Genomic DNA, 26,513 nt, shown 5'->3' on the forward strand with positions numbered 1-26,513 from the left:
CACCCCGCGAGGACAGCTGGCTACCCAAGCCTCCATCTGTGCCCTTTACAGAAAATGATGAGGGACAACAACCTGGTCCGCCACCTGGACGCCTGTGAGACCATGGGCAATGCCACGGCCATCTGCTCGGACAAGACGGGCACGCTCACCACCAACCGCATGACCGTGGTGCAGTCCTACCTCGGGGACACCCACTACAAAGAGGTTCCGGCCCCCAGCGTCCTGACCCCCAAGATCCTCGACCTCCTGGTCCACGCCATCTCCATCAACAGTGCCTACACCACCAAAATACTAGTGAGCTGGGAGCAGGGGCAGGCCAAGGCGGGGGTAGGATGAGGGGAGGGAGCCCGGCCCGGCTGTGGCATGGGCTGTCACCAGGGGCTTGCCAGGCTCTCTTAAGGACTTTTGAGCCGAGCCACAATCATTTCTAGGGTGCTGGTCTCCCTCCTCGTCCCCGGACACTGGGCGGGGTCTGCAGGTTCTGGAAGCCCTTCCCGGCCCAGTGAATCGTGGAAAACCTGCCCATCTAGTCCGTACTGGAGGCCCTCCTTGGCTCCCTGCGCCACACCTGAAAGACGTGGCGGCCGAGACTGGGCTGGGGCCCAGGGACAGTAAGGAGGGTGGCCTTGGGCCTCCAGGGCCATGCTGGCTCTCCTCACCTCGCAGCCTCCAGAGAAGGAAGGCGCCCTCCCGCGCCAAGTGGGCAACAAGACGGAGTGCGCTCTGTTGGGCTTCGTCCTGGACCTGAAGCGGGACTTCCAGCCCGTGCGGGAGCAGATTCCGGAAGATAAGCTTTACAAAGTGTACACCTTCAACTCGGTCCGCAAGTCCATGAGCACAGTCATATGCACGCCCGACGGCGGCTTCCGCCTCTTCAGCAAGGGCGCCTCGGAGATCCTGCTGAAAAAGTGAGTGGGCAGCAGGACCCAGCCTGGGGCTGGGGCTAGCTAAAGCGTACGGCGTTTCTGGTTGTATTATTGCGGTAAAGCAGACATAGCATAAAATTGGCCCTTTTAATTGCTTTAAAGTGGACAGCTGAGTGGCATTAAGTGCATTCGCACGGTTGTGCGCCATCACCACCGCCCAATCCCAGAACAAGCTCATCACCCCAAAGGAAACCCTGTGCCCATTGCACAGGCACTCCCATCCCCCTCCCCCTAGCTCCTGGCAGCCACTAATCTGCTTTCTGTCCCTGCGGATTTACCTATTCTGGACATTTCATATAAATGGAATCATATAGTATGTGGCCTTTTGCACCTGGCTTCTTTCACTGAGCCTAAGGTTTTTAAGGTTCATCCAAGTTGTAGCCCATATCAGTGCTTCATTCCTTTTTACGGCTGAATAATACTCCATTGCTGCGGTAGACCACATCTGCTTATCCAGTCATCCATCGACAGACACTTGGGTTGTTTCCACCTTTGGCTACTGTGAATCATGCTGCTTTGAATGGTCATGTACGAGTTTCTGCTTGAACGTGTGTTTTCAGTTCTCATGAGTATATTCCTGGGAGTGAAATCTCCAGGTCATATGGTAATTCCACGTTTCCTTTTTTGACAAAACGCCAAACTGTTTTCCACAGGGGCTGCCCCACTTTACTTCCCCATTAGCAGTGCATGAGGGTTCCAGCTTCTCATCCTCACCAACGTGTTATTACCTGATTATTATTATTGTTGTTGTTGTTGTTGTAATAGCCATCGGGATCTCATGGTGGTTTTGATCTGCATTTTGCTGATGACTAGTGATATTGGCACCTTTTCATGTGCTTATTGGCCATTTGTTTGTCTTCTCTGGAGGAATATCTATTCCAGCCCTTGCCCATCTTGGATGTGAATTCTTTGTCATTTGATCGTTGAGCTGTAAGAATTTCTATATGTTCTGAATATTAGATTCTTAACACATATCTGATTTTGAAGTATTTTCTCCCATTCTGTGGGCTGCCATCTTTTCACTCCCTTGATAGATTTTTGCTCACTGTCTTGATTTGTCCTTGGATGCGCAAATGTCTTTCAATTGTGAAGTCCAGTTTATCTCTTTCTCTCTTGTCGCTTGTGCGGGGTTCCTTTTAGAGGTGGTGAAAATGTTCTCAGGTTGACTGTGGTGATGGTAGCACGACTGTGAATATACTAAAAGCCATTGCACGGGACATTTTAAGCGGGTGAGTCGTGTGCTGTGTGAATTGTATCTCAACAGAGCTGTTAGGGAAACTGAGGTGGGCGGCACACAGCTCTGCCTCCAAGTGCACCATGCCCCGCACCCGCTCGGCGTTCACACCTCCCCTTGGCCTTGGCCTCTGCAGCGCCCACGCACCCTCCTAAGACTTGGCCTGACTGTGCCTCAGTGCTCACCCCCGGCTTTCTGGGGCCTTCAGGACAGAGTCCCGAGCAGGACCTCTGGGCCCCTCCCCTGGCCTCCACAGCCGGCTTCTTTCCTTCCTCACTAGTCTGCTCGGGGCCCCCATTTGTCCGTCTGCCATGCCGGCCTCTGGGGCCCGTGTTTCCTTTGCTCCTTCCTTTTCTGCACCTGAATCCTGCCAGCCCTCCCCATCCCAGCCCTTCTGTGGTCGCTGCCTTGTCGTGGCCCTGCTCTGTGGGATTCGGTTTTTGCTGATGTCCCACCTCTCTCCCTAAAGCGCAACGGGGCAAGAGTGACAGCCCCCCAACTCCCATCGAGTCTGTGCGGAGCTGTGGAAACAAAGTACCATCATCCTGGTGGCTTAGAACAACAAAGATCTATTTTCTCCCAGTGCTGGAGGCCAGAAGTCCTCAATCAAGGCGTGGGTGGGGTCGCCCTCCCCCCAAGGCCTCCAAGGGAGGGTCCTCCCTTGTCTGTCCCAGCTGCCGGGGGCGGCTGGCCACCTTGGCCTCCCTCGGTTTGTACCTGCATCTCTCCAATCTCTGCCGCCATCGTCACACAGCCTTGTCCCTGTGTCTGTGTCTCGAGGTGTCCGCTTCTCTTTTTATAAGGACAGCAGGCATTGGATTGAAGGCCCAAGCTCCTCCACTGGGACCTCATCTTAACTTCGCGACAACCCTCTTTCCAAATAAGGTCACATTCTGAGGTTCTGGGAAGAACACGGAGGGGGTACGCTGTTAGGCCGCGCAGCGCCTCCCTTCTGGGGAAGCCCTCTACTGCATCACATGGAGGGCTCAGCCAGAGGCCTGGCTCCCCTGCCTCACGGCGCTGGCTCCTCTTGTTCCGTCCGCCCCAGGTGCACCAACATCTTAAACAGCAATGGGGAACCGCGCAGCTTTCGCCCCCGGGACCGGGACGACATGGTGAAGAAGGTCATCGAGCCGATGGCCTGCGATGGGCTCCGCACCATCTGCATCGCCTACCGGGACTTCTCCGCTGCCCAGGAGCCCGACTGGGACGACGAGAACGAGGTCGTGGGCGACCTCACCTGCATAGCCGTTGTGGGCATCGAGGATCCCGTGCGGCCCGAGGTAGCCAGAGCCCCTCTGTGAGCTGCCGGCTTGTCGGGACGGGTGGAGGGGCCGCCCTTCTTCGCATCTGGCCTCGGTGGTGAGGCCTTTGGACATAAATGCAAGGAGGGAACCGCCCCTTTCTCCTGCCCTCCTGGCCGTCGCGCCACTCCCTGCCAGACTTTCTAGGCAGAACAAACGGCAGCCCGCCAGAGCTGGACCAACCGGGGAGGGTGGGCGATGGCAGAGCCTCGGGGTCCTCCAGGGGCATGGCCATCATGCCCCAGATCAGACCTTCCCCGGCACACTGGACCCCCACCCTTGTCCTCTTGCCCTTGCACCCTTCAGGAGGCTCGGTCCTGCCGTCTGGAAGGCCCCCTCCTGCTTGGCCTCTGCCAGGTAAGAGAGGGCGGCAGTTAGAGCCTCGACGGCTGCCAACGCCCGCAGGACTGATGGACCAGAGGGGTTGGTGAGGGAGAGGGAGGAGCCGGGGACAGCTCCCAGGGCTCTGGTTCCAAGGACTGGGTAGATGGTGTTTGGGGGGCTGGGGGAGCGGAGGGCAGTTCTCAGTCGAGGGTTTGGTTGGGGCCGAGTGAGGTTCAGGACATCCCCATGGAGATGTCACGTGGTTAGGTCCTGGCCAGAGAGACATTCCCCAGAAGCGTCTTTTCATGAGTGATGGTCGTGGGTGCAGCCGAGCAGAGGTGGGGGGAGCCTGCGAAGGAGACTCCAAGGAAGGGGCCAGGCAGGGAGGGGAGACCGTGAGGACCGTGTGGCTGAGCAGGGGAGCCAGCGTGTGGAGACAACTTCACCCAGAGCTTCGCTGAACAGGGAACAGAGCAACGGGGCAGAAGTTGGTCAGGGTGCAGAGAGGAAGAGCAATGGAGATGGTGTTGGTCCTTCAAGATGCGAGACCTCCGAGGGAGGGAGCCTGCCAGGCTGGCCGTGGAGCGGGGTGCTGGCGGCAGCTTCAGGCCACCAGGCCCCAGAGAGAGTGCGCAAGGCACGGAGGGTGCAGGTTGTGAGGCAGGGAAGGACCCTCTCTCTCCCAGGGCCTCTCCAGTGGCGCCCACCTCGTGTCAGAAGCACGGGCACCTTGATCCTGCCAATTAGCCTGAAAACACGTGTGTGCACGGGCTGCCCTCAGCTCTCCCTCGGGAGACAGGCGTTCATGCACAGGGTCAGGCACCACAGACCCTCCATTCAGAAGTCAGGGGTCATCAGCGACAGCGTGTCCCCGATTTCCAAGGAGATGGGGACCATCGTGTGCAGAGAGGGGGCACGCGGAGTTGGCCCCAGGAGGCAGCGGGTGGTGGCAGAGGCAAGGGGGGAGACTTCGAGCCGAGGAGTGGGCCCGGAGAAGGCAGGTGGGGAGAGGAGCTGCCTGGGACAGCAGGGGCACAGGATGCCACTGAGGGCGGCGGGGCTACCTCCAGGGACGCAGGGACTGGGCCTTTCCCTTCGCCGGACCACGGAGAAGCTGAGGCGTGGAGGAAGGCTGTGTCCATACGGCGAGCCAATCCTAAAGCCGTGTGGCCCTTGCATAGACCCGACGGCCTCCCCGTCTGCACAGAGCCATTCGCCGCCGCCGGCCCCCGGGTGGCCGCTCCAGGGTGACGGCCGTTCTCTCCTTACTCCTTGGGAGGTGTCGACAGTAGCAGCTCTAGACTGTTCCATCCAGATAACTGGGGCTGAGTGAAGCCACCGGAAAGCCAGAGCTCCTGTTGGAATGTCTCACAGACCCAGGAAGGCGACATTCACGGACTCCCAGGGCCCTGGCCACGGCCATTTCAACAGCGTCATACCCAACCCGCCCAGCCCTTCCAGCTCTGCCCTCGGCCCGGATGGAGGGGTGTGAGGTGTGAAGCGGCTGGCGGCCGCACGGCACGGGGAGCCCTTCTTGCCTGACCCCCTGGGCCAAGGAGCCCTGCAAGCTTCCCCTCATTTCCGGCATAAATATTTGTTGCAAACTGAAGCTCTAGTCACCGATGTACAGTTGGAGGCCCGAGATGCGTTTGTAGATCTCCAAGACAGCTGCAGGGGCCATCTTCTGGCCCACGGCGGCTCATTTACACAAGCGCCAATGAGGCTAGACTGGGGGCTGGAGGGGGGTCTAGATGGAACAGTCCTGAAGGGCTGCACGTAGGCGGGGTGAGGCCCAGCCCTTACCCTGGTCAGTGCTCTTCTCAGAGAGGGATATTATTGTTTTTATACGTTTTCATCTTAGAAAAAACATGGATAAAAGTTCCCTGAAGGTCACCATGAAGGCTCAGCCTCAGTGGCTGCCCCGGCGGGTAGAAGCACAGGGTGAGAGAGCCGTCAAGGCCAGGCAATGGGCAGCTCGTTTAAGATCCAGAAACGGCCTTGGTAAAAGGGCCCAGGGGACAGGCTAGCTCCTCTCTGGCTGGAGAGTGGCTGAGTGAGAGGCTGGGCAGCAGGTGGGGAAGCGAGGCAGAACCCCACGGGGACCAGCCAGCCACGCGGTGGCCAAGGAGGGTGCCCCGAGGGCCCAGGGGAGCCTCAGGGGCTGACGGCAGGCGGGAAGGCCGATAGGGAGCTTTTAAACTTGCCAGGATGCCTGGGGGCCTGGGACGGCTGCAGCCCGAGGAGGGCCTGGCAGGGGGGTGTCTCTGCCCTGGGGTGCTGGATGGACCCTGTAGGCAGGCTGTACTTATGCCAGAGGGGCCTGGGGGCTCCTGCAGACACCTGGCTGCCTGCTGTGCTGTCGGGCCTCAGCCATCAGGCAGGGACCACGGCTGGGCCCAGTGGGACAGCAGGGAGGCAGGGGAGGAAGGACAGTCATCTGATGAGGGAGAGGGCGCCTGCAGACGGAGGGAGCTTCCTGCCACCTGGCTGGGAGGCCAAGCGCCTTTCAGACCAGAGACGGAGCCGGGCCTGGGCTGAGCCCACACGGGGGAGACCAGCAGAGGCTGGATCCGGGGCTCCCCGGGCTCAGGCTCATCACGGCCACTTGGTGGCAGCAGAGGGGCTGCTCCCAGACGCGTCAGAGCCGGGGTGGGGGGGGGGGGCGGGGGGCGGGGAGCTTGCTGGAAGGGGAGGTATCTCCCCGCAGCTCATCCTCTAGCTCTCAAGGATCCCCAAAGAGCAGAAAGCGTCCCTGAGGCTGAGAGTGAGGAGACGCATTATTGGGGGTGCGGGATGCAAGCCCCCTTCCCGGGGCTGGGCCTTCTCGGCCGCTTGGCCGTATTTGCCGCAGGGATCATAAGGTCATTCTGTCCCAGCCCTGAAGTGGGACCCCCTCTGGCTGGGCCCTGGGTCCCCCTCCTCTTCCCACTCTCTCCCTGGCTAAGATCACAGCCTCCACCCCCTGGCTTCAGGGGCCACCAGCGTGCCCGGACCTCCAGGGCCAGTGGTCCCCTGCAGCCCACCTGGCCCCGCCTGCTGCCCGCCTCCCCTGGGGTCTCCCAGCTGCCCTGACCCCCAGCACCTGGCCGCAGCTCCCCTGGCCTGGCCGCCAGGCCACACCCGGCACTGTCCCCGGGGCTCCGGCTCAGCCCGGCGGTGACTGGGAGCCCACAGTGCGGTGTGCTGGGCCCAGCGGACACAGCAGGGAGCCGGGTCTCCCCAGGCTGCACCCCTCGCCCCGGCCGCATCGGACACCTCACAGGCCTAGGCCTGAGGCCGTTCTTCCTCCTCCTCTCCCCTCCCGGCCCCTCAGGCGCAGTCGGCATGACTCTCCTCCGCACTGCTGTCTCGGGCTCACAAGTCCCCTCCTCACTGGAACGGGAGTGTCTCCACTCTCTGGGACAATGCCATCCCCTCCCAGCTGGTCTCCGCTCCGTTCAGCCCATTTTCCACTCAGCACTAGAGGAATGTCTTGTTCTTCTCTCTTTTCCGGAATCTAATCTTATGTTTGGAAAATGGAGATGTACTAAGTAAGCAGAGCGATGTCCCATTTCCCGTAATGAGCAGTGCGAATGCCTTATCATGTCAAGCCTACGGCTCTAAATGTCTTAGGTTTTATATTATTTAAAAAAAAAAAAAAGTGGCAGGGAAACAAGTGAGAGCTTCCCAGAGCTCGGCCAACAAGCCTGCCTTGAGTCAGGGCCCGAGAGGGTCCAACCCGAGGTGGGTCCTGCCATCTGGCAGGGCAGCTGGGGCCAGAGGTTCCTTTCTTGTCCTTCGGAGCTCACTGGCACGGCCCCCGCCAGCTGGCCTGCTAATGGGACTGGTCCTGGCTCGGCTGCTCTGGGTCTCCATTTCCCCAGTGGAAACTGAGGTTGAAAGAGCTGGGTGATTTCTCCGGTCACCTTGCTGAACACGGCTCTGATGGTGCCCCTTGACAGCGTTCCAGTGGCTTCTCCCAGCCTTGCTCGTGGTGTCAGGGCCTGGGTCTGAGTCGTCGGTGGTCCCCGGGGCCGGCACAGGGAAGGAGGCACCTGGGGTGGGGGGCACCCTGCTCCCTGCAGGCCAGGCTGACAGCCGGGGCAGAGCTGACAGGCCGTTTCTCCCGCCTCCTCCAGATGGCGTGGTGGAGGGAGGGGTGCTGCAGATCTGGATGGAGGAGCGGGTAGAGCCCAGACACAGCTGTGTCTGCCCTTGATGGCCCCACCCACCCATCTTGTCCCTTCCAGGTCCCTGAAGCTATCCGCAAATGCCAGCGCGCTGGCATTACAGTCCGCATGGTGACCGGCGACAACATCAACACGGCCCGCGCCATTGCGGCCAAGTGCGGCATCATCCAGCCCGGGGAGGACTTCCTGTGCCTGGAGGGGAAGGAGTTCAACCGGCGGATCCGAAACGAGAAAGGCGAGGTAGTTCCCGGCCCATCAGCCCTCCCTCGAGTCAGCCCTGCCTGCCCGCCCTGCCGCCGAGGCTCTACAGCGTCTGTGTGCTTTTCCCTCCCAGATAGAACAGGAGCGTCTGGACAAGGTGTGGCCCAAGCTGAGGGTCCTTGCCCGATCGTCTCCCACCGACAAACACACTCTGGTTAAAGGTAATGGAGTGGGCTCACTCCTCACCCTGCCCTGCCCCTGCCCCGGGTGGCGGGACGCAGGCTGCGTGTGGCCATCACCCCTCGGGTCGTCGTCTGCTCTCAGACGCCCAAAGCTGAGCTTCCAACCGGGCCTCAGGGTACTCAGCTCTGGACCCATTGCTGCTGGAGACCTTGTGTCTCAGAGGAAGTCACTGGCCCTCCCTGAACCTCACTGGGAAAACGGGGGTAGTAACGGAGACTCCCTCAAAGGGCTGACCTGCCGGAGCTCGAGCCTCCACTTCTCTGCGCTCCCAGTATCTATGGAAGATGCCAGTAGAGGCCAGCTCTCTTCATAGCAGATGGGGAAATGGGGGCCCAGGAGAGGGAGACATTTACCCAACTTGCCCAGTGCCGAGCCCCTGCCTTCTACCAAATCCCACCACCCTGTATCATCTCACTGGGTGATGGGCCAGGGTGGGAGAAGGGGGATGGGGCTGCCAGTCAAGGCACAGGACTTGGTCCCAAAGGTGGTGGAGAGCACAGAGGACTGGAGCCAACTGGCCCCCCACGACCCCCGGGCTGGTCACCCAGGGCCACAGACGGCATCAGACCTGCCCTGCCCTGCCCTGATCTGTGTTCCAGGGATCATAGATAGCAACACCGGCGAGCAGCGGCAGGTGGTGGCCGTGACCGGGGATGGCACCAACGATGGGCCCGCCCTCAAGAAGGCGGACGTGGGCTTTGCCATGGTAAGCCACCCGCCGTCAGCCTGGCTCACCACGCCAGGTGGGGCCTTGTGATGGACGACGTAAGCTTTGTGCAGCAATGTGGGAGCTAGCGTTGAGGCAAGTTGCAGAGTGCCAGAAGTTTCTTTCTCTCACATCCTGGCCACCTGGGCCTCCGCAAGCTCTGCCCTGTTGGTGGCTGCTGCAGCGGTGGCGCCCTCTTCGTTTGTGAGCAAAACCTCTCTAGTACAAGGACACATTTGGAGTGGGTGAGCGGGGCTGGGGAAGGGGCCCCGTGGACACGGTGTGTGTGTCCCCCAGGGCATCGCGGGGACTGACGTGGCAAAGGAAGCCTCGGACATCATCCTGACGGACGACAACTTCACCAGCATCGTCAAGGCCGTCATGTGGGGCCGCAATGTCTACGACAGCATCTCCAAGTTCCTGCAGTTCCAGCTGACGGTCAATGTGGTGGCCGTGATTGTGGCCTTCACGGGTGCCTGCATCACTCAGGTGGGCACTGGGGGCCACTGGGCCCAAGGAAGACCCCGGGCTCTCCCTCCCATGGCCGGGCTCTCCCTCCCATGGCCGGGCTCCTCCCGCCCGGTGCGCCTGGACCCCAGTGTGCAGAGCAAGCCCAGGGGACCCCGCCCCCAGCAGGGTGAGGTCTGAAGAGCCCCTGCCTGAGGACCCAGTGGTGGAAGCCAGGGTTTTTTTGTTGCAGACTCTTTTGGTTGAGATAGAATTCACCCACCAAAAAGTTCACCATTCGAGAGTATACAATTCAGTGACTTTTAAGTACATTCACAATGTTGTGCCATCATCACCTCTATGTAGTTCCGTCATGTTTTCATCACCCCAAAAGGAAGCGCCAGCCCCATGAGCAGTCCCCCCCACTCCCCCTCCACCAGCCCCTGGCACCCGCTCATCTGCTTTCTGTCTCTACAGACTTACCTATTCTGGACATTTCAGCTACATGGAACCAAATCATAGGTGGTTGTTTGTGTCTGGCTCCTTCACTTAGCACAATGTTCTCAAGGTCCATCCATGTTGTAGCAGGTACTTTATTCCTCTTGATGGCGGACTGATGTTCCATTGTATGGAGTGAGCACCTTGTGTTTCTGCATCCCTCCATCAATGGGCATTTGGGTTGTTTCCACCTGTGGCCGCTGTGGACGTGCGTGTGCAAGTCTTGGTAGACCTGCATTTGCACTTGTCCTGGGTCTGCTGGGAGCTCCGTGGTTAACCTTTGCAGGAGCCTCTTCCCCTTTTTCAGTTCTCCAATTCTCCCCATTAGTGAGTGTCCAGAATTTGTCTCTCTTTCAAAAGTATTTTTTAATTGAGATAAAATCCACATAACATAGACTGTACCATAATAGCCATTTGAACCAAAGTGTACCATCCAGTGGTTTTTGATGCATTGCCCATCTTGTGCAACCGTCACCTATACCTCAGTCCAGAACTTTTTCATCACCCCTGTACCCACTAAGCAGCCACTCCCCACTCTCCTCTCCCCCAGCCCTGGCATCCACCCATTCGCTTTCTGTTTCCATGCATCTGTCTGTTCCAGAAGTTTCATAGGAATGGAATCCTACAGGATATGGTCCTTGGTGTCTGTCTTCTGTGAGGCTCATTTTTAACCAACAAGTCAGAGGCGATGAGAAGGAAGGTCCAGTGCAGTTTCTACCTCTTCCTGGCCCTTGGGTGCAGGAATGCATCCGTCGGGCTCTTTTATGGTCTGGGCCAAGTGACGGGGGGTGGCAGCCTCCTGCTAACAACCTGGACCACACCTTCTAGATCACTGCCAGCAGGTGAGAGAAGAAGGGAGACTGACAACATTTTAAGAGCAGGAATCTGAAAGCCCAGCGAAAACTCTCTGCTAACCTTAAGAAAACATAGGGATGGAGATGTCAAGTTTTTATGGGAAGGTTGGATTTGTTGCATTTTCACATGAATTCAATTCCAGTGACATTGACCCCAAGCTGAGTCTCTTCCCAGGAGTGGGGGGCCGGTGGGGTTTCCAGGCCCATGTTGGGGTAACTGGCTCCTCTCCACAGGACTCTCCTCTCAAAGCCGTGCAGATGTTGTGGGTGAACTTGATCATGGACACGTTCGCCTCTCTGGCCCTGGCAACGGAGCCGCCCACTGAGTCACTGCTGCTGCGGAAGCCGTACGGCCGGGACAAGCCCCTGATCTCGCGGACCATGATGAAGAACATCCTGGGCCACGCCGTCTACCAGCTCACCATCATCTTCACGCTGCTGTTCGTTGGTAGGTTGGCCCAGGGCACCCTGTGCTGCGGCCAGCCCCACAGGCCCTGGCCCTGTCCAGCAGTGGCAGGGACAGACGGACACCTGGGGACCCGATTTCCGGTGAGGACCCCTCGGCCCTCACCTCCCTGCCATCCTGGGAGTTTTGTTCTCTGTGTGGCATCGGCTCCTTTTAGGAGATTCCTTTATTTAGGTGGGGGCGGGTTTGTCGCTTTGTCTATGTGTGGCCTCTCTTCCTGACGTCAGAGGGCTCTCCACGGGTCTGGTGACCCTTGACCACGTGGTGGCTCGGCTCTCAGCACACGTTCCTGGGAATACACTTGAAGTTCAGTGCAGGGATGGCGCTGGCCAAGGGGCAAGAGTCACCATGTGAGGGCCCCCAAACGGCAGCACCTGGGGGTCCTCTCACGGGGCCTTTCTCTGCCATCTCGGGAGCAGAAGCTGGTCATGGCTGAGCCGAGAGCCGTTCCTGAGGCAGCGCAGCGCAGAGGAGGGCCGGGCCTGCCCTGAGCCTTGCAGCTCCCGTTCCTTCCCCAGCCCGAGCCAGTGTGCAAATGGGTCTTAATGTCTTCACCCCTGTCCTGGGGTTTCAGTGCCAGACCCCCTGGGTCGGGACCCGGCCTTGGCTGTGAGCTCCCGTTGCTTAGCCTGGGGGCTGGGGGACTCATGACTTCCACCCATGTCGCCCGGTGGTGACGCGCCCACCTGGGCCCGGCTCCCCTCACGCGGCCCTGGGCTTGCAGGGGAGCTCTTCTTCGACATTGACAGCGGGAGGAACGCGCCCCTGCACTCGCCGCCCTCCGAGCACTACACCATCATCTTCAACACCTTCGTCATGATGCAGCTCTTCAACGAGATCAACGCGCGCAAGATCCACGGCGAGCGCAACGTCTTCCACGGCATCTTCGGCAACCCCATCTTCTGCACCATCGTGCTGGGCACCTTCGCTATCCAGGTAGGAGGGGTGGCTCCACTTTTGCAGGTCCCTCCGAGTCTGCCACTCTCATTTCTAGAACTTGATTCCTTGGCGGGAGGCCACCTTAACTCCAGGAGGCGCTGAGCATTCAAAACTAGGGTGTATCGATAGAAAATGTGAGGTAGAGCGAGGCCAAGAGGCCAGGGTAGTTGGTTTCTCGCAGTTCTCAGAGGGGGGCCAGCTGTGCCACGGGGACCACGTGGGGAAGCGCCCGGGCTGGTGGGCAGGCAGAAGGAGACTGGGGAGCCCGGAGCAGGTGAATGATTTCCGGGCTCTGGGGTGTGGGGCTGTCCACTTGTGGTCTGGGACCCAGCCCTGGGTGACTGCGGAGGGGGACAGTGGCCTGGAGGGTGAGAGCCCAGGAACAGAGAGAGTTGGAGTGCGGGCTTGGGACCAGTTGGTCTGTAGTTGAAAAGCTCACCCCGGGAAGAGGACTCCTCCCATGGAGGGGCCATGAGGCTGCACGAGGCCGATCAGAGTGTCTGGCATATGCACGTTCAAGCATCACGTTCACAGAAGCCGGGAGCGTGGCTAACATGACCGAGCCACACCCGAAGGCTGGAAAAGGGACAGTCCGGGGCGCCTGGGTCAGTGGGCACCTTGCACCAAGCGAGGCCACGTGCCCGTCTGGCACAGCACCCACGGCCTGTGGTCAGCCGGTCTGGGAAGCTTCTTTAGGCACTGGCTGAGGGGGGGATGAAGGGAAGGAGGCCAGAGAAAAGAAGGCTCCCAGGAACTGCCTGTCTAACTCGGTGAACCAACAACCCTTCTGAGTCCCTGAGCTGGGCTCACAGGACAGGGGGTGCCCCGAGGGCTAGAGGTGCTGGCTGGACCCACCTCCCGCCCACCCCTCCCCACAGATTGTCATCGTCCAGTTCGGCGGAAAGCCCTTCAGCTGCTCCCCGCTGTCTACGGAACAGTGGCTCTGGTGCCTGTTTGTTGGTGTTGGGGAGCTGGTCTGGGGACAGGTAAGTGTCTGCCTCAGTGGCTTTCCCAGCCCTGCCCCTTTCCCATTTGTCTGGGGAACTGTGGGCAGCCCAGGGTCCCCTAGCCTGCCTCTGGGACAGGCCATGACCTAGGTGCAAGGCCACAAGTGACAGCCTCAGCAGAGAGCATGCAAAGGGCCTTGGCTGGGATGTCACAGCCCCCAGCAAAACCACCCGCCACTCCCCTTTCCATGTTAGGAGCTGAAAATCGTGCCTTAGAATTGGGTGGCTTGGAAAATGCTCACATATTTGAAGCTACACAATACCTCTCTGAACCTTCCAGAGGGCAAAGAGAATGTCTCAAGGCCACCACATCAAAGTAACACAGACAGGGTGGCTTCAACGGCAGATGTCATTCTCTGGAGGCTAGATGTCCAAGATCATGCTTACATAGGGCAGGTCCAGGAGAGGCCGGGCACAAGCTCCCAGGTCCCCCGCCAGGGGAGTCGCATGGCAGTGCAGTTTCTCCCAGTGGTAATGTGTGATGACACGCACGGGTACCACCATCAGGGCAGCTCCCCTGAGCGGTGCGGTCCGGGGACTTGAGTGGAGTCGGTCCTGGAGGGCTGGGGGGCCCATGTGACTTAGTTACTCAGTCTCCGTGCCCCGGAGGTCAAGCTGGTACATGCGACCCAGGGACGCGCCCCAAATCACCCCGGCAGTGTAGCCTGCCTGCCCTGGGCCCCAGGGAAACCAAGACCCTCTCATCAGGCAGGGGCCTAAAGGTCCCCTCCCGTGAGCCAGGCCAGGGCCAGACCTCGGTCTGGTGAAGCGAGTCCCTTACATCCACGCTGTGCAGGAAGGTGGCATGAGCCGCTCCTCTGGGCGTCGATGGAGGAGGACCCACCGGCGCGCACACTGCTTTGGAGAGCGGGATTTGGCAGCAGGCAGAGGCGGCCCGGGGGCCGCCCGCAGGGAGGAAGCACTGAGGAAAGAGCTGCACACAGCGCCGGGGCCTGTGCAGGGGCGGGCGCACACACCGGCCTGGGCCTGGGTCGGTGGGAGGTGGGCGGCCTGCGCCCCTTCCCGGCGCCAGCAGAGCTCCCACCTCTGATGGCCGCTTCTACCTGCTGTCACCTCTGGCGACCCAGGTCATCGCCACCATCCCCACCAGCCAGCTCAAGTGCCTGAAGGAAGCGGGACACGGGCCCGGGAAGGACGAGGTGACTGACGAGGAGCTGGCTGAGGGCGAGGAAGAGATCGACCACGCCGAGCGGGAGCTCCGCAGAGGCCAGATCCTCTGGTTCCGGGGCCTCAACCGGATCCAGACGCAGGTAAGCCGCCGGGCTGCTCGGCCACTCTGGCTCTCCCGCCTCGCGAGGGGGGCAAGCAAGCCAGAGGCAGAGAATGGGCGAGATGAGCCTGAGACCAACAGGGAAGCCCTTGGGTCTTGCCGCCATGATCACAAGGGCAGTTGCTGGATGTGCTGGATGACAGTATGTCACCGAGATGGCCTCTCCCTGACGCCTCGCTCAGAGCCCAGGTGGCCCTCCCCGCTAGTGGGCACGGGTGTCAGCTAACGGTGTGTGCTGTGACCCAGAGCTGTACCTCAGGGAGATGGGGGCACGGGCCACCCACGATTTGAATAGCTGCTGGGACTTGTTTTCTTTGCTGGGAGCTGCCCCAGGTCATGGGGAAGGGACCTTCTCGGGATGAGGCAGATGCCCGTTTCAAATAGCCTTTGGTGAGCTCACCATTCATTGGGTTATATTGTGAATTCTATGGAAAGACTTCATTTGGGAAGTGAACTCTGGTCACCAAGTTGGTCCGTTCTGTTCATCCCAATCTCCAAATATCAGTGCTGGTCAAGGTCAAGGCCGTCAGTGACTGTCCTCTATAAAGTCAGACAGCCACGACGACTGCCCAGCTGTGGGCACTTGCAAAGGTTTCGTGAGAGTCTGCCTGACAGAGCCACCCTCGCTTCCTGCCCCCAACTCTTCCCGGCCAGCCTTCTTGCCAGAATGTTCCATACTTGCTGTCTCTCTGTGTCCTTCCCTGGCGCTCACTGTGACTTCATCATGGCCTAACATCAGCCCTCAACACCCCAGAGGCAGTTCTCACCAAGGTCTGTGAGACGTCCTCCCGGCTCCCGAGCTGGGCCGTCCCTCCATCCCTCCTGCTTGGAGACTGTTTCCCGGCGCCCTTCCGGAAGTGCGGTCCGCCCTGCTCTCCTGGCAGCTTGCTGTCCCCTCTCCATCTTCCTTGCCTGTCACTCCCACCTCCCACTGAGACCGTGGTCTGCCCTGTCACCTGGCTGTGACCCTCGCTGCTAGAAGTCCCGCAGCCCCGGGGCACTGGTCTCTTCTTGCCAGTTCCCCGCGGCCTGGCCCTCCCCGCACAGCCTCCAGATGGCAACCAGGCGCCCTCACGCACCACCTCCTCCTCTGCCTCACAGCACCCACCCCGGGCTCAGGTCAGCCCTGACCCAGGCCCCACCTCCCCAAGCCCACCTCCTCCCACCCCCCAGCTCCTGATGCATGGCTCCGTCACGTCTACTGCCCAAGCCAGAGCCCCGGAGCAGTCCCAGACCCTCTTCCCGTCTCCCCACACACCTGGTACATTGGCATGGCCCTTCGAACGCGCATGCCCGGTCCAGCCACCTCCGGCCCCACCCCCAACACCTTCCTGGCCCAGCCGCCCGTGTCTCCGCCTGGACCGAGGCTCCCTGTGCCCACCCTGGACCCCTGCAGCCTATTTGCAACATAGCCAGCGTGTGACACCCATCACTCCCTGCTCCTCCCGGGCCTTTCTCCATGCTCTGTCCTGGACCCCCAGCCCCACTGCCCCGACCCAGCTCCAATTGCTCTTGCCCCAGAGACCCACCGGAAGGAAGAACACCACCGGGCACCTGCTTAGGCAACTTCCCGCGTGGGCCCCTTGGCCTGGGCCAGGACCTGAGACCACAGCTCTCCCCAGTGTCTGCCTCCAGCCTGTCACAAATCACCATGGGCTCATCCCAAAGAATCTTCCATGCCAGGTGCCCAAAGCGCCCTCCCAGTGCACGCGGCTCACCAGCTGCTCCCGCACAGCCCCTGGGGGCCTAGTCTCTGGACGCCCCTCACCTCCCCAGGCGCCAGCCTCAGCTCCCCGGCCAGAAGCTCTCAGCCTCCCGTCTGCCTCTCGGCATCACCCCACGTGCCCTGCGCCCCCAGAACCCCTGCTGCCTTCCCAGACTCCCACTCTGCTCGCCTGCGTTGCTGTGCCTCCACGCTGGCCACTGTCTGGGCCCCAGGCCTCCACAGCTCCCACCGTGTCCCCTGGGGCCCCTCCTCACCCCACGGCGGCCCCGTGAAGCCTTCTGAGAGTGCACGCCCTCCCGCCACCGTGGCACACGCACTCGGGGAGCTCTTTCTCACACGGCCGGCCGGCTGTGCTCCCAGCCCAAGGCGCTGGCATCAGTGAGGAGCAGGGTGCCCTGGGGAACTTTCCAAAGCTGCAGAGTCCCGGGCCACCCGGAGCCTGTGATCCTGTAGGGCTGGGTGAGGTGGCACCAACGAGCTCCATGTTAAGGAGCTCCCTGGGGTCCCAAGGGGCTTCTCCGGGCCTCTGGCTCACCCCTCCTGGCGTCCCAAGTGCCTTGGTCAGCGTGGCGGGGGAAGGATGTCTTGGGCCCGGCCAGAACACTGAGCGCCCAGTAGAACGGGAGGAGCCTTTGTCGCCAGCTGTCCAGGTTTTCCCCGTGGCCTCCTGGCTGCTCAACTGTGCGCCCCCACCCACCCATCCCGGCCCCGACGGGCTCTGGTGTGTCGTGCTGGGCGGGTTCTGCGGCAGAGCCTATTTGCCTCCATCCATGAGCCAAAGTCAGTGTTAGCTTTTCTAGCAGCCAAGACCACGGCCCTGCCCCAATCCTAGGTGTCCGGGAAGAGGTCCCTGGCGCCCCAGCCACCTGTGCATCTGTGTCTTCTCACTGCCTGCGGGCTCTTGGACCTGACCCTGCCGCCCCGTTGGTAGAGTGGGTCCCCTCAGTAGGAGCCTTGCAGTTCCGGGCTGGTCGGGTCCCTGCTTTCCACATGGGGAAATGGGGCCCAGAGAGAAGGGACTTGCCCAAAATCACCCAAGTCTCCTTCCCCCATCCCTTAGCCCTGTCCTCTCCATGGAGCCACTCATTTCTCCCCTTGACTTTGTCACATCAAATCCACCACACTTCTCAAGAATGCCAAACCAACCAATTGCTTTAGTTCACTTTTTAAGAGCGTTTGTTCATTTTGATTCAAAATAACTGCTTGAAAAGCAGAAGTAAAGCCTAGGAGAAATAAAGCCCCTCAAGTTGTATACACCCCATGCCAAGAGAAACATTCTCTAGGCAGCCAGCCCTAGATTTCCAACTTTTGCAAAACACAAAATTGCTCCCCAGATTTCGGAGACCAGCACAACTTTTTATGTTGCTAGGTGAAGGCATTTCCTAAGCTGCTGCCTGCTCTCGCATCATTCCATGCGCATGGAAACGCACTAGCCAGGCAGGGTGTCATTCCAGAATAAGAGTCCTCCAAATGCAGGACGTGGAGCTTTTCGAAGTGCTCACTACGTGGTCTATTTCGCATTCCATTCTAAACCAAAGAGAAGCTTCAGCAGTGCCTGGGCCTTGTTCCTGGCCCAGTGTGGGGGGCTTCGGGGTAGGGGTGGGGCGGAGGGATAATTCTGTGGTATTTTGACTGATACCATCATCACATCGGCACACCATGCGGAGAGGCCCAATCAGAGGCAGGAAGGGCATTTTTCCCTTCCCTTGTCGCCTTTGCCACAGTAAGAGTCCCCTCTTGAGACAGTCCCCTGTCTCCGTAGCCTTAGAAACATCTCAATCTAGGGAGGAGATGCCCCCCACAAAGAGACAGCGACATCATGGCATGGGTCATCTTCCTTCAATGTGTTGGGGCACTCGGCACTGTGCCAGTTCCCGTGGGCACTCAGTATGCCTTACTTCTGCTGGGCAGAAGGGGGCTCAGCGGTGCGTACACAACAATTAGTCTGTCTGGCAGCGCGTCCAAGGGTTGAAATGACGGCCGTCTTCACTTTGGTTGGGATGGGGCGAGTCTGAGCACTCAAACTGCCTTCTTCCAACGGCCCGGCCCCATGTCAGACACACCACGGGACCTGGCGGCTACCAGTGAACTATGTGGCACTTTCTAGAAATCAGATCCACCTTCTAAGGCCAAAGATTCCACACACACTCCCCACTAAGAGGGCATTCTCTAAGAAGTGGCCCAAAGTGCGCCACAGCGGGCTGGCCTCCCAGAATCTAGACACACGGTCTTCTGATGGGGGCACATTCACAGTGGCCACCCAGCCACGGTTCCTTGGGACCCCTCTCCTGGGTTTGCTCCACCCCCAGGCCCCCCTGCCAGCCAAAGGCGGGGTCGGGAAATCCAAAGATACTGCATCTCCAGCAAGTTCACCCCTATGGCTCTCATTTCCTGAAGGCTCGTAGGAAGCTTAAAGGGTGGGGGACGAAGCAAAAGCCATCTTTGCTCCCCGGACCCAGGCTCTCCACTCTCCCTCCTGCCCTGCCTGTGGCTCTGCGGGAAGGCATTCTGATGAGACAAAGCAGGGGCTTTGGGGAAACCCCTCCCCCTCTTTCCAAATCCATTCTTACACTGAGACTTCCCACGGAGTACCCCTCAGTCACCTGGATGAGCCGCAGAAGGAGAGTGACGGCCCCGCTTATGGCAATATAAACAAAGGACGGGCCAGGGAAGGGTATTTATTGATGAGTGGCTTGCAGTGAACATATCGTGAATGCAAATGGCTCTTTCTAAAGTGTTTGCGGTGTGCCCGATCCATCGTCAACCCCCGCGCGCCAGGTCTTCTGAGCGCTAAGCATTTGCTCAGCAAAGCCTCTCTTGGTGGATGACGCAGAGGCCAGACTCGGCCTTGGCCACAGCCCCGGCAGAAGCACCGAGGCGACCTCGATGAGGCTTTGCTGTCACGATATGCAGCCAGTGTGGCCCCTGTCCCCACCCAGCCCCACCCCCGTGCGGTCGCGGGGACTACAGTGCAAGCCAACCTTTATCTCATTTTCTCTCCCACAGATGGAGGTAGTGAGTACCTTCAAGAGAAGCGGTTCATTTCAGGGTGCTGTGCGCCGGCGGTCCTCGGTCCTCAGCCAGCTCCATGACGTAACCAATCTTTCTACCCCTACTCACGTAATTCTCTCTGCTGCCAATCCCACCAGCGCCGCTGGGAGTGAGTCTTGAGTCCCCTTTTCTCTCATAAATGGCATCTCTGGGGGAGGAAAAAGCCTCCCGCCTCTTCCTTCTCTTTTTTTCCAGTCTTGCATCCTCCGCTCACCGAGGCTTTTCCGTTCTTTCTTTATCGCCCTGTTCAGTCCTTCCCGCCCAGACGGTGTGTCTCTCCAAAGCCATATCCTCTTATGAAATGTACTGAATCCATGGCACTGCTGGACCTTCCGTTCTTTTCTTTGGTTTTTGGGTTTTGTTTAGTGCTCCTTCTGTCGCTGGTTTTCTTTTCTTGAACTTGTCTGCCTTTGCTGATGGTTCTTCATGAACTTGGGCCGCTTCTGGTGGTGTCTGGAGTCAGTCAGGTTGGGGCCTCGGTCAGTGTCCCGCGGGGCAGCTCCAGGGAGGCGCGCAGGCTCAGGGCCGCCCCGCAGGACTGAAAGGAGAGGCGAGCGCCTTTGCAGCATCATTCGCAGTGGAAGAACCCAGCCCGCCCACTTGGGACTAAAGCAGCAGCTTCCAGAACTCTCCTTGAGGTGGTTTCCAAAGGCGGTACCCCTGAGCCACCGGGCGTTAGAGGTGTCCCCAGGAGCCCTCCTCATGCCTCGAGCCCGCCCTCAGCCACGTCTCCTTTTGTTCCCAAAGCATCTTCGCTCTTTCCAAGCAGGCCTCAGGATTGGAAGGTCTTAACCTGATCTGGCCCATACTCTGTCTCCTCCTTCCTTCGAGAAGCTGGGAGAAATTGATTCCTTTTTATACGTCCCTCTGAAAAGTTCCCGCCATGTCTGTCACATTTTAGAAGGAACCCAGGGGCTGTCCTAAAGAGGTAGAAAGTTCCATATTTGCTCACATTTCTTTACAAAGACAAAGGGAAAGCCACTAGACCATTGAGCCCACCACCCCACGGTCCCCCCAGTGAGAGACAACGCAAGGAACAGTGTGGGCCCCCCACTGCCCCCCAGGGCCACCGGCTTCTCACAGCAAACTCGAGACTTCAAAAGCCAAACAGTAAACCTTCAAGTATGAGCCCAGAGCCCCTGCCAGGACGGTTCACTGTTACCTGTTTCCTTTCCTTCCAGTGGGACCCGGCAACTCTCACCTCCGTGAACACATCACTTCCCCATGGACGGGAGTTGTTAACTCTGCTTTTTTCCCACACCAGACTCTGGGATTTTCTTTTTGCTTGATTTCTTCTCTTTTCCTTTTTTCTTTTGTCTTGTGTTCTCTTTTTTGTTTTTCTTTTCTTCTTCTTCTTATTTTTTTTTTTTTTTTTAGGAACTGGTAAGAGGTCCCCAGTGGAGGGCGTCCCTCCTCTTGCTTAAGCAGTCGTTTCAGGCCACTCTGCCCTTTACGGAAGGGATGTGGGCTGCACTGGTCCCCACTGAGGCCACCTTGTCCCCTTTGGAAACAGCACGCACGTGAACACACAAACACACACACACACACACACACACACACAAGCGTGTTCCCCATCCCACAGGCCACACACATGTCCAGCTCCCTTGAATGTTCACTGAGCCACCCCCCCGGGGCCACAGACACTGGCTGACGGCCGTCACGGGTGAGCTGGAAAGCTTGTCCCACGGGGTACTTGGCACCACTCCACCTGGGGAAGCCGGCAGGAGGCTCGGCCAGGGCCCGCTGGGCCGCAGCTGCCCTCCCCTGCCGCTTCCTTCACGTGTTCCTTTGCCATCTCTCTCTGTGCCTCCTCTCTGTCTGTCTGTCCATCCGCCTGTCTGTCGACTTGGGGGAAGGCAGCCCGCCCCTCCTCTGCTCGCCCCTAGGCCTTCCCCACACTCCTGCTGAGGCCGCGCTCTCTTGGCTCCTCTGGGTGCCTCAGGCGTCTCCCCTGGGGGCAGCCTCTTTCTCCTCTCTCTTCCTCGGCCCCTAGTACCTTCCTTCTTTCTGCGGCCACCTGTCCTGTCCCCCTTCCCACTGCCGGGAGCCCAGCAGTGTGGGGTAGGAGCCGCTCCAGGGGGGCCTAAGTAGCCCCTGGCCAGAAGAAGGGTGACTGTCCCTTCCACACCACGTGCCACTGGGAGATGAGCGCCTTCCGCCTGAGGAGGGGCCCGACGTCCTGCCTCACAAGGGGCTGAGCCACTGCCCCTCAGACAGGACCCCGCTGTGGAGGACAAGGTGACACCAGGGGACGCTCCTGATTCCAGAAGCTGCCGACCGAGACCACTTCCTGCCACCATCACCGGTTCCCAGTCCAAGCTTCGAAGACCCCGAGAAGTCACCAAGCCTGGCACCCACATCGTACAAATCAGGGGAAGGCCTGGCAGAGTGGAGGACAGCCCTAGGCCTTCAGTCTCGCTCTCGGAACTCACCAGAAGAAAGGCAGGGTGCAGTGGTCACGGGGCACAAGGTTTCCTCAGGAGAACCCAGCTCTTTCAGGAAGGCTTCTGTCCTCCTTGCCTACCACCTGGCCAGGCCGCGCCTCATCCTGAGCGCCGCGGCCAGTCTCGGCCCAACATCACTTCCAATGAGAATCTCAGGCTGTGTAGGTGGAGGGCCTGGTTGCGGGTGTGGACAAGGAGGCTGAAGGCCAGAGTGATAGGTGACATTGCTCACCCATTGCAGGCCCCGGCAGGTAACACCAGTGCAAGAAGTGGCCAGAGTCCGAGGGGAGGAGAGCCCCTCAGAGGAGTGATGGGCGGAGGCTAGAGGTGCAATGATCCTCGGGGCTCAGCGTGCCCACTTTCACAGCCATGCACACTTCCTAGTTGACCTCTGATCCCCACCCCCCAGGCTTCCCATGCCCACATGTGCACACAGGTCTTTGCTGCTTCTGGATTCGGGAGTCTCAACGCGGTCTCCACTCCCCTGGCCACACGTGATGACCTCCCGGCTCCAGAATGGCCTTGGCTGCCTCCCCCCTGCTCACTCAGCCGTCTCTCCTGCCTGGCTTAGTGGCCGCCCCACCACAGCCATTTCATGGGACCTCAGCCATGCATGGCCTTGAGGCCACCCACCTGAGTGGCTTAGGAAAGAGCATTCTTTACTAACCACCATCAGTCTTTTGGAAACGAAGGGGGTGTGGAATCCTATCCCCTGTTAGTGTGTCAGTCACCCTCATTCCTGCCCCAATCACACTCTCACACAGTAATTCTTCAGGAAGCTCAGCCTCATTCCCCAGCTGGCTGTCAGGATCCCCAAGGTAGGCAGACAGGAGGTGTCTATTCACTCAGGTTTACTAATGAGCAGCAAGCCCAGGCCGCCAGATGGCTGCCCCCAGGTGCGAGGGCGGCCACACAGACACCCCGAGGCCCTCCCCAGCCACATATCCACAGCCTGTTCCCCAGCAGCCTGGCTCTCCTGCAGCAACACTGGGCCTCTGTACTCACACGATTACTGTCACAGGGGCAGGTGGCGAGTTTAGTCAGATGTGGCCATACCAGAAACAGATCATGGCAGTTGCTTTATTTTAATTGGCTTTTGCCAACTTGGCAAAGCCCAGCCCGATGAGACCCCGGGGCTTCCGTGGACACACCCTTCTGGAGCCTGGGGAGACATGCCCCTCACACACTCCCAGAGCAGTAGTTAAGCCAGCCCCACTGAGGAAGGAGCCCTGCAAAGTGAAAGCTGTCTTGTTTGCTGGAGTATGCTTCCTTCTCAGGAAATCCATTGATTTCGAGGCCAGTCTGCCCACGTGGGTTTCTGGGAATAGTGTATTGGCATTTTTGGTCAGCTCTTCGACAGTGTGCACGCTGTCTCCACACTAGGAACAGTATCAGCCCTGCCCGAGCCTTCCTGCAGGCAGGGACCCTACCACAGGGAAGAACCTTCCAGGCAATTCCTAAAGCACATGCCAGCTCGCAGCCTAAGGCAGACCCTGGAAGCCCTGCTCCAGAGCCCTCCCCTGTACACACTTCCGGGCCGACCCCTGGGGCTGGGAGCCAGGGCCCAGGAAGCTCAGGAGACTTATTTGAGGCCCTGCAGCTGGAGACAGCCAGGATGAGAGGCAAGGCCGAGCCCCTGAAAAACCCAGGACTCTCCATGCCTGGGTCAGTTCCGTGTGACATCTCGTTGACGCCGGCCACTGAGTCTGGCCTGTCCCGGTCCTGGGCACACATGCATGCCCACAGAATGGGAGGTAATCTTCACAAAACTCACAAGTCACCAGCATTTTCGGCTTGACAACACACACAAAGCCGTGTCTTTGGTTTGGGATTCGATCCCTCAGTGAAGGCCAACTCTGGAGTCTGGATTTTCACGTCTCCTAACTCCGTGGTGAGGAAAGGGAGCCTTCCCCTTTGCTACCCCTTTGATTGTGGGTCCATCACCGCACACCTCTTTGTGTTGCTCTCAAGTCATGATTCACCCTCATGCCTACAGGGAGGGTTTGGGACTCGGGAACCTAAAGTTCATGGAGGCACCATCTCTCCCTGGCTGCTGTGTTTGGAATTTGCTCTAAATCCAAAGCCCTGATGCCAGGGAAGCTGCCAGGTTCCTTCCTCCCACAGAAGGTTCTGGATAGTGGTTGGTACGGAAGGACAGGGCAGGAGTTGGATGGAAGAATTCTGAGTTCTGTGAGCTTCACAGTGAGACAGAAGGGAGGGTGCGGAGGGTGACGACCCCCCAGGGCCTGCTTCTCCCACAGTACGAAGGTGTCAGACCCAGTTTCTGTTGTGGCCATTGTCATTGTTGTTCGGGAGCCTTTGCTTTTATTTTTCTCTCCTTTTCTTTTCCTTTAATGGGGTGGGTGTTCCTTCATCCTTCGCTTTCCTCCCTGCTTTCACGTCCCTTCTCCGCCTACACCACCACCTACAATGCAAACGCAAGCGATTAAAGTTCCAAACAAAAGCGGGGTACATCCACTTTCAGCCGTGACCTTCACCCCTTCTGCTTGCACCCCGACTCTTCATCAGTAGCGTGGTCCCACGGCAGAGTCTGACACAAGCATCCCTTCTCCGTGTGGCCTGCGGGTCTGGAGCAGCCCGTGGCCCATCCCCGCTAATGCAGCTCACGGTGAGGGGAAGACAGGCCAGGGCTCACGTGCGGGGGCGAGGGCCGGGCAGCAAACAACAGAGAAGTAAGCTTGCGCTGAGTGCAGGTGGTCGCCAGCCTCAGAGGGAAAGGAAGCAGACCGAGAGAAACATTAGTGGCACGATTTTGGATAAAGGTTGTCCGGGACAGCCTCTCAGAGGATGATCCGCGAGCTGAGTTCCGAATAAGGAGACAAGGCCAACATGGGATGATCTGGCAGAAGAAGAGTGTAGGCGCGGGACAGGGCAGGGGTGATGGCCCTGGGGGACACTCAAGCTTGCTGCTCCGAGCAACGTGGGCGGAGAGCGCTGGTCGGGGGAGCTATGGTGGGAGACACGTGCCAGGCTGTGTGGGCCCCCTACTCCCAGCACCTGTCCACTGAGCCCCTGCTGCATGCGGATGCTGTGCTGGGTGCTGGGGACGTCAGGGGCCTCATGTTCCAGTGACAGGAGACAGAGGAGAGAATAATGGGATGTGTGGGGTGTTTGAAGGTGAACCGTGCTGGGGAGAGAAGGAGGCAGAAGAGGTGCCGGGGTGCTGAGGGAGATGAGTGGATTGCGGCTGTAAATGGAAAGAGCTGAGGGGGAGCCATGAGGCTCACTGGGGGAGAGCCTTCCTGACAGAGGGAACAGCCAGTGCAAAGGTCCTGAGGCAGGAGTGTCGTGCTTGAGGAAGAGCCGGGAGGCTGGAGAGGGTAAAGGAGAAAGAGGAAGAGAATGGCCCGAGGCAGGCCCTGGCAGGACTTTTCCTTTGAGGGAGACACAGCCACTGAAGTGTTTGGACCAGTGGAAGGTGCGACACGCTCTGACTTCCGTTTGAAAAGATTGCTCAGGCTGCCATGCTGAGAAGAGACTGTGGACGTCAAGGGTGGCAACAGGGAGACAAGGGAGGAGACGTGGGGGGTGGGAGGTAAAGTTGAAGAAGCAGGCAGAGCCCCGAGTCTGGACATTGAGGTGGGAGCTCCTTAGCAGACAGATGGCTAGAAGCGCCCAGGAAATGCACGGATGTGGATGGAGAAAAGGCCCAGACGACCCTGGGGCCCTCGGCCACGATAGGGGATAGACAGCAGCAGGAGGAAGAGCTGGAGGCCAGTGTCCAGCCTGGAAGCAGGGGTGCGGTGCAGGGAGCACGGGGCACCCAACCGGCGAGGTCCCTGGGGAGTGGGGGCGGAAGAGAACAGGGCCAAACGAAGCCGGGCCCCTGCGTACCAACAGCTGGAGGGGCCGCAGCCCCGAGAGAGGGGCAAAGAGTAACCTAGATGAGGGGGAGGGAGATGGCAGCAAAGGAGGAAGCAGGGCGCGGTGTCAGACACCAGGTGGTGGGGCGTGACAGGCCTCACCCGGAAAGGGGTGGGAAGCCGTGGGACAGCCCCTAGCCCCAGCCAGACCTGCTCCTCATTGGCTGTAATCGAGAAGTCCTCTTTACTGGCCGGTGCTTTTCACGTCTTTCTTTACCTTTACATTCTCTTGCAGTAACCTGGACTTGGGGGTGTCCCACACTGCGCAGACCAGTGTGAGAGCCACCAGTCAGGACCCAGAGCAGCTTCAGCAGCTGCTGGGATGTTTGGAGTCCCTGCCTGCTACACAGCGAGCGCAGGGCCTGACTCAGCGGCCAGAGAGACGGGTGGGACTAGAGGCCCCAGGGACGGCAGCCACGCAGGCTGGAGCCCGGGAAAGATCCAGGGACCAGGCAGGGGGCGCCTCTGCGCTCGGGGCTTGCGGGTCCCTGGCAGACACAGCCGCAGCACTGGAGGCGGGGAGGGCTCCACCCTGGAGAGGTTCGGGAAAGAGGGGCCACAAGACACGCTGATGTACGGCACTGGGTCTGGTGCCTCCAAGTTTCAGCCAGAGCCCGGCACCAGGATGCGAAGACTAGGCGAGGGGCAGGGTCGGCGGGGGCCAAGGCTGAGGGTCCTCCTGGACCTTCTTCAGTTCGAGAGGCCCGTTAGCCATCGACGGGAGGTGCAGGAGCAGCGCGTGCCGGGAAGGGCGGCCCCGGCTGCAGATGCAGGTGGAGGCGGTGCAGGGGGCATTGAT

General features: G+C 59.6%; 1 protein-coding gene across 15 annotated transcripts in view; it reads left to right on the forward strand.

Moving 5' to 3' along the window:
- ATP2B3 (ATPase plasma membrane Ca2+ transporting 3) overlaps window positions 1-26,513 on the forward strand; it is a 44,164-nt gene that overhangs the window by 11,595 nt on the left and 6,056 nt on the right. For 2 of the 15 annotated variants that reach the window (XM_036840594.1, XM_036840596.1), the window contains 13 exons: window positions 52-294; window positions 667-908; window positions 3,209-3,443; window positions 3,771-3,821; window positions 8,018-8,197; window positions 8,292-8,379; window positions 9,001-9,107; window positions 9,405-9,596; window positions 11,141-11,354; window positions 12,097-12,308; window positions 13,190-13,297; window positions 14,407-14,589; window positions 19,342-19,455. In XM_036840594.1, coding sequence (XP_036696489.1) covers window positions 52-294; window positions 667-908; window positions 3,209-3,443; window positions 3,771-3,821; window positions 8,018-8,197; window positions 8,292-8,379; window positions 9,001-9,107; window positions 9,405-9,596; window positions 11,141-11,354; window positions 12,097-12,308; window positions 13,190-13,297; window positions 14,407-14,589; window positions 19,342-19,455 — 2,169 coding nt within the window. Of the gene's footprint in view, window positions 1-51; window positions 295-666; window positions 909-3,208; window positions 3,444-3,770; window positions 3,822-8,017; window positions 8,198-8,291; window positions 8,380-9,000; window positions 9,108-9,404; window positions 9,597-11,140; window positions 11,355-12,096; window positions 12,309-13,189; window positions 13,298-14,406; window positions 14,590-19,341; window positions 19,496-26,513 lie in introns of all 15 variants that reach the window. The other 13 variants (XM_036840597.1, XM_036840599.1, XM_036840607.1 and 10 more) reach the window with 10 other exon arrangements.

The sequence above is a fragment of the Balaenoptera musculus genome, chromosome X (assembly GCF_009873245.2).
Source record: "Balaenoptera musculus isolate JJ_BM4_2016_0621 chromosome X, mBalMus1.pri.v3, whole genome shotgun sequence".
Lineage (NCBI taxonomy): Eukaryota > Metazoa > Chordata > Mammalia > Artiodactyla > Balaenopteridae > Balaenoptera > Balaenoptera musculus.